General features: G+C 44.2%; 1 protein-coding gene across 1 annotated transcript in view; it reads left to right on the top strand.

The window, feature by feature from the left end:
- The first annotated feature begins 4,508 nt into the window (after positions 1–4,508).
- The window catches only part of ralgapa2 (Ral GTPase activating protein catalytic subunit alpha 2), a 97,993-nt gene continuing 91,896 nt past the window's right edge, over positions 4,509–10,605 (top strand). Inside the window, exon 1 of the mRNA XM_083682742.1 lies at positions 4,509–4,695. Within this exon, the coding sequence (XP_083538868.1) occupies positions 4,590–4,695 (106 nt within the window). The 5' untranslated portion in view covers positions 4,509–4,589. The remainder of the gene's footprint in view (positions 4,696–10,605) is intronic.

The raw sequence follows: 10,605 nt of genomic DNA, 5'->3' as shown, positions 1-10,605 counted from the left end.
ACAGAAAAACACACCTAGAATGTGTCATTGAAATCAATAGGCCCCACTTCACAATTACAAGTTATATCTTAAAACATGTTCTTGATGGGTCTTCACTTCTGTGCAGTGATCGCAGCTATCAATTGGATTATCAACCGCGTCAATTTCTTGACAAAATAAATTCGGCCTAAGATGCTGTCAGGTGCCTGTCAGCTCTATATGTGCAGAGATAGAAGAATGAGGCTGCAGCTGCAGTTTAAGATAATAATAAAAACCCGCCACTGTTACTGTTGCTAAGACATTGTAGATGCTATCATATAGTCTTGATGATGAGCAATAACCTGCACTTCAAGACCAAGGGAGGTTTGCCAAGTATTCTTGGTAATAACTGTTAATTAGAGAGGCTGATGTCAAAGCACCAATAACTGACAACGTGTGTGTGTGTGTGTGTGTGTGTGTGTGTGTGTGTGTGTGTGTGCGTGTTTGTGTGCGTGTGTGCGTGCGTGCGTGCGTGTGTGCGTGTGTGCGCGTGTGTGTGTGTGTGTGTGTGTGTGTGTGTGTGTGTGTGTGTGTGTGTGCGTGTGTGCGTGTGTGTGTGTGTGTGTGTGTCCAAAAAACACAGTTTGTGTAATCAACATCTGTTGTGCAGGCAACCTCTCCTTTTCTTAGAATGGCCCACTTCAAATAATGAGTGTCATACCAAACTGCCGCACAGACGCCTGTTTCATTCTCCACTTTGACCTCCCTTATGTTTCCACTATCATTCAGTGAAACGTTTGTTTGTGACACAGGCTCAGGTCTGCAGTGCACAACATGAGGAGTTGTTCTTGCATCATGCAATGCTCTTTGGGTATGACACCATTGTCTGCCAAATGTGCATTACACAAATTAAAATGAGGAAGAATAGGCAGAACAGAACATTGTGTCTATCTCACATTCCAGGGTTGATCTAATAGGACAACTGTGGCTATACTCTGGTATTTTGAGTGACTGACAAATGTGTTTTTCACTCATTATGACTCAGGTCTCACATTGATATAAAACCTAGACCGATGTACGTCCTGTACAAAGCGTTGAGACAGTGTTGGCATTTGTCCCCTCATCTTTTCTCCGTTCACAGATGGATAAGATCAACATTAGCGTGATGCCTCACTGACATCTCTCATTCCGGAGTGAAGGTCTTTGTGGAATGTCTGCTTAGCAGCGAGATTAGATTCCTGTTTCTCCACAGTGCATACAGGAGGTAAAGCATGTTATGGACTGTTCTAGATACAGGACAACACCTTATTCATAGTAATTGTTAACAAAAAACAAATCCATATTAAAATGGCGGATGTTTCTAAAGACTTCATTTTTATATTATTATTTTTTTGAGTGGACCATAAAAAAATCTATTTTCAAGTTGTATTTTCTAAAGAGAAACATCTTGTACATGTTCTCATTGTAAGGAGAGTCAAAGCTGTTTTGACTATCGTATCTCAGGAGCAAGGAATATTTGCTTTAGGCGCCACCTCCTGGCTATCTTGGTAATAATTGTCCAACCATTGGGAAATAAACCTGATTTAGATTTTATATTCTCTACATTTCTGGGCTATTGAGATATGCAAGTATTGTGTTGGGCAAGCAGGGTCCTGATTCTCATTAGTCTTAATAAAAAATAATTATGATTTCTTGCAGTAAGACCCCACTGACCCGAACAAACCACTTTCATATCTGAATAGTTTTCTCATCACAAAGGCCCTTTTCTTTTTTAATGAATAATCATACACCGGTAATTTTTCACATTTTTCACATTTTTCAAAACTGACCTTATCTTAGAAGGACATCTCTATGGCTCTTGCAAAAAAACATATATAAAACACTTTAACCCTAATCCTAAAATTGAATCCACACTTTGGCCTTGAATGGCATTGTCCAAATCGAAAGGAAAATAGTTTCACACAGGCAAAGGTAAAATGTCAAAAAGACTGTACATTCCAGTTCATCAGGCTTAATTTCTAATTTCCTCTAACTAAAGATTCCTTTGAGTCTGTTTCATAGCATTAACACTTTTCTCAATTCCATTTTAAAATTCAGTTCCCTAACCCCAATGTTTACTCTCCAAAATGTTAATTTGCCACAATGCTCATTGTCCCCCCCCCCCCAAACCCCCCCCCCCCCCCCCAACAAAATCAGCAGACTGAACTCAGCTTAATGCAGCGTAACCTTTAGTTCACTTTAACTGCAGGAGGCCTGTCCTCTATAAAACGACATGTCTTTATTGGTCTGTAAAAGCTTCCAGTTAACAGAGCAAGTGAGTGGCAGAGGGGGGCAATGTCCTAGCAGAATGTCCTAGCAGAATGTCCTAACAGAATGTCCTAACAGAATGTCCTAACAGAATGTCCTAGCAGAATGTCCTAACAGAATGTCCTAGCAGAATGTCCTAACAGAATGTCCTAGCAGAATGTCCTAACAGAATGTCCTAACAGAATGTCCTAACAGAATGTCCTAACAGAATGTCCTAGCAGAATGTCCTAGCAGAATGTCCTAACAGAATGTCCTAGCAGAATGTCCTAACAGAATGTCCTAACAGAATGTCCTAACAGAATGTTCTAGCAGAATGTCCTAACAGAATGTCCTAACAGAATGTCCTAGCAGAATGTCCTAAGAGAATGTCCTAAGAGAATGTCCTAACAGAATGTCCTAACATAATGTCCTAACAGAATGTCCTAGCAGAATGTCCTAACAGAATGTCCTAGCAGAATGTCCTAACAGAATGTCCTAACAGAATGTCCTAGCAGAATGTCCTAGCAGAATGTCCTAAGAGAATGTCCTAACAGAATGTCCTAACAGAATGTCCTAACAGAATGTCCTAAGAGAATGTCCTAACAGAATGTCCTAACAGAATGTCCTAACAGAATGTCCTAGCAGAATGTCCTAGCAGAATGTCCTAACAGAATGTCCTAGCAGAATGTCCTAACAGAATGTCCTAGCAGAATGTCCTAACAGAATGTCCTAACAGAATGTCCTAGCAGAATGTCCTAGCAGAATGTCCTAGAGAGAAATTAAGCTGTGGAACCAGGGCATCCACTGTCCCTCCTCAGTGGTACTATTATATCCTTTAGGTCCCTTGGAAGACCAATGATCACACCACCCACCCTGTTAGTAAGGGAGTCCAAGCATAGCGTACACACTGTGGGAGGTTTCCTGAGCACAGATTAAGCCTAGTCCTGGATTAAATCACACTTCCAATGGAGAATCTCTTTTAGGATTTGTCTATGTCTGGGAATTTATGTCCGGGAAACCGGCCCTGTATGTCAAATAATTGATATGGATAAAAAACAAATGCATTAGGAAAGGGTTTATGGCAATAAGCAGTACTCCATGTCAACACCAGATGGCACTTCAGAGCTTAAACACAAACACATTCAGCAGGTTACAGCTGAAAGGTGGCATGATCTCATTATAATCAACTGGCATTAAACACCTGCTTAATATGGATCAAGATTTCAGAAATTTGCAATTCTGAGTCGGTCTTATTTCCAGGAGGCTATTTGTTTGCAGATATTTAGCATGAGATAAATAAAGCACACAACATGTTTGTAATGGTTTCGATCTGAGAGATTGCCAGGGAAGATCAGTAAGATGTATACGCATACCATTCGAAACACAACATATAAGTGTAACCTGTAAGTGTCCTTTATCTCTATAGACACCTCTACAGAACACGTCGTAGTGTCTATAATCACACTGTTGCAGGGCTATGCTCCACTCTAGCTGAGTAGCCTCAACTGCAACATACAGTAGGTGACAGAGAAGGGTCTGGACTAACTGTATACATGATGCTGCTGTGATTCAGGGACACACACTCGATGCCACCACTTCACATCCAGTGATGAGGGGAACTTAGAAATTAAACTCCATAGAGCTACATTACAAATTCCAAAACTGCAGCTCACTGTTGGGGGAAAAAAGGGGTCCAACAGGATTGTTCATCTGTCCCTATGGGAGAACCCTCATGGGTTCCATGTAGAACTGGCTTCACAGAGAGGGGGAGGGGGAGGTCTGCCGTCCGCAGAGAGGCATTGTGGCTGCAACTCTCCACAGGGACAGCTGCCCAGAGTGTATGAGTGTAGTACATCAGCCACAGAAAAAAACATTCAATGGATAAAAAATTGATGCATAGAGAGGCTGTGGCTGTGAAAGGAGATCTTTTTTTTTCTTCCAATTGCAGTGGTCGCTAAGTTTATCCAAAAGAGGTTGCAGATGCACAATGCCTCTCTTTGCAGACAGACAAGACAGACACTGCATGATGAAAAACTACAAGCAGAGTAGGCAAAGCGCAGGTTGGTGACGTAGAAAACGGGGGGGCGTGGCCACGCAAACCCTCCCCCCCTCCACTCCCCCCTACCACCCTCCCTCCCTCCCCTCCCACGTTCCGAGCTGCGCTTCCGTGTTTACACACCCACGACGAAGGGGGGGAGAGACTGGTGCGCAAAGCAGCGCGACGTATGTTTACCGAGCGAGCATAGAGCAGTGGTGAGGAAAGTGACACTGTCACATAAGGGGGGGGCTTACTGCATGGTAAAGAATAGGTCATTTCAGATTTCAAAATTGCTTTTTACAGCGGAATGTTCACTCGAAGGGGCCATGGAGACGTCAAGAAATCTACACAGAAAGTTCTGGACCCAAAGAAGGATGTATTGACCCGACTGAAGCACCTCCGGTCACTGTTAGGTGAGTGAAATGTCACCGAGCTGTGATGCGGCGCCCAGCTTTAGCTAGCAGCTACGTGAGCTAGCTCACTGATGGTGCCCGCGGTGCCTAGCTGTCCATCTCTGTTTTCCTTCGAGCTCGCTAGTCTCGCCAGCTAGGTTTCAGTGGTTCATTTTGATATCACAACATTAGAATAGTGTCATTATGCATTCTGTGACAAACGCAGGATAATTGGAAGCCAGCCTTTGTGTCTGGCGCCCCTGAGTAAGCCACACCAGGCAGTGGCAGTGATACTGTAGTTATATGGTTAGCCACATTAGCATGCCAGACAGCACTCAGCAAGCAGGTCGCACAGAAAAAAAAAAAACAAGGCATTTTGTTTGTGCTAGCTAGCAAGTTTGCATTATCCAATAAGGATTGCTTGGTTATGTATGGTTGCTGGTGGTTAGTTCGACATTCTAGCGTAAAGCAAGTTGGGTAGCTAGCCATATTTGCATGATCTCGGGCTCCAATCATTCCAGGGCTTCTATGGGGAAGCCTGCTTGCTACTAGCAATACAGGCTGCTGGCTGCAGCTGTCATGTTCATTTGAATTTAGCTTGCAGGTAGCTTGCTAGCTAGTAACAAAGGAGGGATTCTGTGTAGTATTTGGAGAGCTGTATATACTAGATGCCCTGGGTATGGTTATTAGAGAAAGGATGTTATTTCCAATGCACCCTCCCCCAACCTCCCCAGTTGTGTTCTGCTTCATAGGCTTCAATGTGTACCTTTTTCATAACAAGGTCCCCCTTGGGACAGTCATCGGGTGGAAAGTGGGAGGAGGAGGGGGTAAACTGTAGCTCTCTTGTGAGGGGAACCCACTGCTGACCAGGAAACAGACTTTTGCTGTTGTTGAAAGTGTCAACCCCAGTGTGTTTTACAAGGCTGTCTGTTTCGAAGTTTTGCAGGATATCTTATTCAGATGTCTCCCTTCTCCTATAAAGCTCCAGTCTCTTTCGGACTTATTTTTGCACAATTCTGTCATTGTTCAAATGACCAGGTGTGAACCTACAATTCTTGCCAACCCCACACCGTTGTATTTGTAAGCTTCCAGCCTCTATAAATCAACTTCACAACTGTGATGGACCATTCGACCCGGTGCACCAAGTCTATTTCAGAACTGGTGGCTGTCAGGACACAGGTCAACTCTGGGATGGATAACATACTCTGAGCCTGCCACAAGGCTACAGTTAGGGATGCTAGAACAGAAGCAGAGAATGATACCTTGGAACAAGTTGTCAGTTAGGTCTTGAGCAGGGCATAGGCCCAGCCTACAGCAGTTGCCAAACAATCTAATGTTCCACACCGTCGGTCTGGAGCATTCCAGAGCTTCAATAGTGCAGAGTTGTTTAATATGTAGGGAGTGTATCCGTGCCCTTTTCCTGCTTACACTGCAAATTCAATGTCAAGACTAGTTTGGTCAAGACAGAGGTCAAACCTGAGCTCAGGCAGTCTGTTACTTCCCCTGTGTTGTTCTTGTCCTCATGTGCGGGTAAAGATAAGGCAGGCCTGTTTGTGCAGTGGCTGATAGGAGGGCCTCTGCGTCGCTGTCCCCTCGCTACCTCCCTCCTCCTGCAGCACTTTCAGCAGGATTTCCTCCTGGTGCAGGCTGGTTCCTGTATGGACAGGAAGTGGCGATGAGTGATCGTGGGGTCCTGGACAGCGGGGACTCCGGGGGTACTGTTAGGAGGCTCTCTTCACTGCTAACCCTAACCCTGTGTTGTGTGCTGTCGTAAATCAAGGCCCATAGGCCCAGGTGAAATGATTATCTGTCTTAGAAAGCTCAAAAACAAAGACAGTAAAAACACTCCCTCTTACTGGAAGAGAACATGCCATTTCCCCCTATGTTGATTGTATTCTTTTATACCACGATGCAAATTATATTGAACGTCCTCCTCAATGTCAGGAACATCCTAGTGCTGAGAAGCTGTTGTGTTGAGTCTACTCCGTGTCCACGTTGGTGCAGCTTGACTCAAGTTTGATTGGGCTCTAATCACATCAGTAAAACTAGGGTCATGTTATAATGCCCTGTATCACATTCTTATGATCTAAGTGTTCAGTTTATGTGGCCTGTGTTGGTTTTCTGCTCATTGAGCATATATTGTGGTGTTCAGTGTGTGTGAGAGCTGCTGCATGTTAATTGACTGGTCATGCCTGGCTGGATTTGGCTGAGGTTGTTAATTACCGGAGCCTGGTACACCACCTGATCACACACTGCCTCTGTGGCTGGCGCTACGCATGGCTGTTCCCTTCCCTGGGACTCTGTTTCTCCTCAGACACCCTGGCTTCTCCAAAGCAATGCGATGAGAGAGGTAGCCTAGCTTACAGTTAAATCCGGAGGACAGTAGACTGCTCCACCATGGAGTTAGAAGAACTAGGCTAAATATGGCAGACTTTAGGCTGTTTGTTTTTCTGAGATGCAGTGTAAACAAGTTCCCTGACCTAAAAGAGCAGGTGGCCTATATGGGAACAATGGTAAATAAGTGCAAGTGTTGTCTGTGATAACAGTCAGGTGTGTGGGTGGGTGGGTGGGGTGTGTATGTGTGTGTGTGTGTGTGTGTGTGGGTGGGTGGGTTGGGGTGGGGAAGTGTGTGTGTGTGTGTGTGTGTGTGTGTGTGTGCGTGTGTGTGTCAGAGAGAAGACAAGACAGAGAGAAGTGTGTGGGTGACTTCACCCTCTTCCCTCCCTGTGAATGATGATGAGGTCAGGGTCAACCAGGAGGGCTGCTGGAGGGAAATCATGAGTTGAAGCGCGGGGGGAACAATGACTGTCACATCTGAAACACACTTAAGGAGGTCTTTTTTATCCTGGCTGAGCTCAACTCTTGACATTTGATTTTCCACTTTTCAAAACACTCAGCATCGTCTAGTGCCTTGGTTCACTTTAACCTCTAGTTACCTTTCATCATACAATGTGCTTTCCATCACTTGTCCACATTCAATTTACCATTGCTTTCTTGGTAACTGGTGCTTTCTTGGTGCTGACTTATTAAAGAAGATATTGCAGGCTATTTAGAGTCACAATAAAGACTTCAGAAATGTGATTAGGCTAAGCTAATCTACTATGTGTCATATTGTATTGGAATAGCCTGTCTCCTAATTGTAGCTTTGACCTCATAGAAACTAAAAATAACCTATTGCACATGATTGGTGTTCCTTTGGGTAGATATTCAGAAAGTGAATGTATTGTTTGTTCTTTGAAGGGCACAGCATATGAAAGCATATGCCCAGCTTCTCTTGGTCTCCTGAGGCCAGCTTATCAGGAAACTGAACCAGTCCAAATTTCCATTTAATTTCCATCTACGTCCAATGGTCTAGGCCTAGGCTACTTCTTTGACTGATTGTTGTGTCTGATTGTTGCAGTTCATGACGCTCTAAGTCTAAGCAGTAAATAACCTTTCAAAAAAGTGTCTGTTTTGATAACAGACAACCTGCCCTCTGGGTATTGTTTCTATTATGCCAGTGTATTTGCAAGCTAGCCTACAGTATGCATTTGGTATCATGCCTTTGTGTGTGTGAATTCCCTGTAATGAGGCAAAACAATTGGAGATAGTTGTTAGTAGTTGTAGGGAGTTGCCTCACTCACTGAATTCGAAAAGCTTTTATTTGGTGAAAACATGAAATGCTTTAGATGCATAGCATTATGTTAGCCAGTGCTACCCAACAAGGACCGACATGATTGTTGGCTAAGTATCCCAATCTGGCCTACCTGTGTGTGTTATGAGAATTTGCCCAAGAAGCTCACATTAGAGGCATTCTTCCTGTTCAAGTAGGCCTTATAGTGGAGGATCTGTCATTTCATACCACAGAGAAAGATGGGTCAGGGTAATTATTTGCTTTCAACACCAGTGACATTGGAAACCACATAACCAACGGAAGCAATGAATGCCCCTCATTTAAATAGGCGCTCTTGATTCATCATGCAAAGAACAACTCGGTCAGTTTTCTAACCCTCTAGTGACAATCCACCTCTGCTCTTTTGTACCCCCATTGAATTTAGGACTAATTGTTTTCTTATGTTCTCATCATGTAATACTAGATTTGCCTGAGGAATGTCAAGTATCTTAGTTCAGTAGGACACAGCAGCAGTGTGAACCCCCCTCAGTGTGGATGTCAGGCCTGTGCCGGAGGCTGCCTTCTCAAGTCCATTGAGAATAGCTGTGAGGAGACGTGTGCTGTACAGGTTAGGTGACACTAGACAACCATTAGCAGTTCTGTGTCTAGTGTTGCCCATTAAGATGACAGCTTCTGTCATTACCACCCTGGCAGGGTGCATCTTCACACCAGTCCTCCACAGTAGAAGGCCTGCAAGGCGGGTGGCCCTGGAGGGGGAAGTGGAGGCAGAGTTGGCCTGGCCTGATGTCATGGAACAGTTTCCTCAATGCCACTCCCAAGCTCAACCGTTATACACTGGCTTTACTCTACTCACCTGACTTCTCAATGCGAGTCGAACGAACAAGGAAATTAGGTCATATAGGGAACTGTTTTTTTACTGTCTACTCTAGCCCTGTGAACCTCTCGAAGCGAACAAAGTGGCCATGGTCCTGTAAGAACCTGAGAACGACTGGCTTTTATTTGGCTTTTATCCTTCTAACAAGGTCTTTGATATAATAGATAGGTTGTAAATTAGGAAGTTGACACCTGTCTGAATGCTCATGAGGATATTGGATCACAGTGATTTTTAAAACCGGAAAAAATATTGTTCTAGCATTACAATACATGATGTAATAGGCTTAGGCTTCAGTCCTTGGATATGGTTGTCTCTAACTCGGGGTCAGCTGAGTCCTCTCCTATTCCTGCCAGCGAGGCGGTATGGGTGTGACTTTCCCTACGTCTGTGGCAGCACCCAGATAAGCATCTGGCATCATAAAGAAACACTGTGCCATGATCCCTAAACAATTAGCATTGCAAACAACGTGTGTCATGATAGAATGTAGGCCTAGTAGCCAGCATACTTGTGTCATACTCAGTAGAGAGGCCTAGCCTTTCCTTCTCTAAGAAGGTGATGTTTGTGTCTGGATCCTGGATCCAAATCGGGTACAGTAGAAAAAACAATGTAATAATGTTCTGTTAAAGAAGAGAGTTCATCCCATCTGTTCATGAAGATTCAGCAGTGACCTACTTCTGGGTATAGAACAACAATGGTGACACGCAGGCGATAACGTGATGTACAACGGGGCTGCCCAGCTTGGCCTTGGTGTGCAGGCTAGACGCTAATCTCGGTTCAGGATAGTGTCTGGGGCTACGGAAATGATGTCTCTCCAGGGGCTGCGTGGCCCGAGGGTCTCATTGATGTCGGTGGCATCTAGGAGTCATCTAAAGTAGACCGTCTACTTGTTCAACTCGACAATGGCCGTTCCCATGAAGCTGATAGGCCTATAGCCTAGCCTAGAAGTGTATAGACTTTAAGGTCATTCATTTAGTCAATTTAATTCCAAGTGAGTGTGATGGGGATGGGGGAAGAAAAACAACACTGTCAATTTAGATGGATAGATTTGGGATTTCCATTTCAGTACACCTGCAATGTTTGTTTATTTTGAGATAGGTTGCCCTATTGAATCATTTATGAACAATCTCAGCAGCGTCTCCGATTCAGAGTCGAGATTTCCCCCTAATGGGTTAGAGGGGCCCAGGATGCCCTGTCACCGAGTTCCCGCTGCGTGGAAGCTTTGGGTTTGAAAACACTATTGCTCTGAACTAGACAACACACATTCCTATGCACACCTTTCCCCTCTCTTTTCATCTGTTTACCTCATACCTCATATTGATAATTTCAGTCAGCAGTCATAACCGAGAAGATTCAGTTGAGAAATGTGTTTTGAGGATTGTTACGGTATACTGGTTTCTCTGAATGTTAGGATTCAACAGCTACTGTACTGTATAAAGAGTTGCCC

The sequence above is a fragment of the Argentina silus genome (genome assembly GCF_951799395.1).
Source record: "Argentina silus genome assembly, chromosome: 13".
In the NCBI taxonomy this organism is placed as follows: Eukaryota; Metazoa; Chordata; class Actinopteri; order Argentiniformes; family Argentinidae; genus Argentina; species Argentina silus.
Note: the sequence above shows the minus strand (reverse complement) of the source record. Positions and strands in the feature narration are given on the sequence as shown.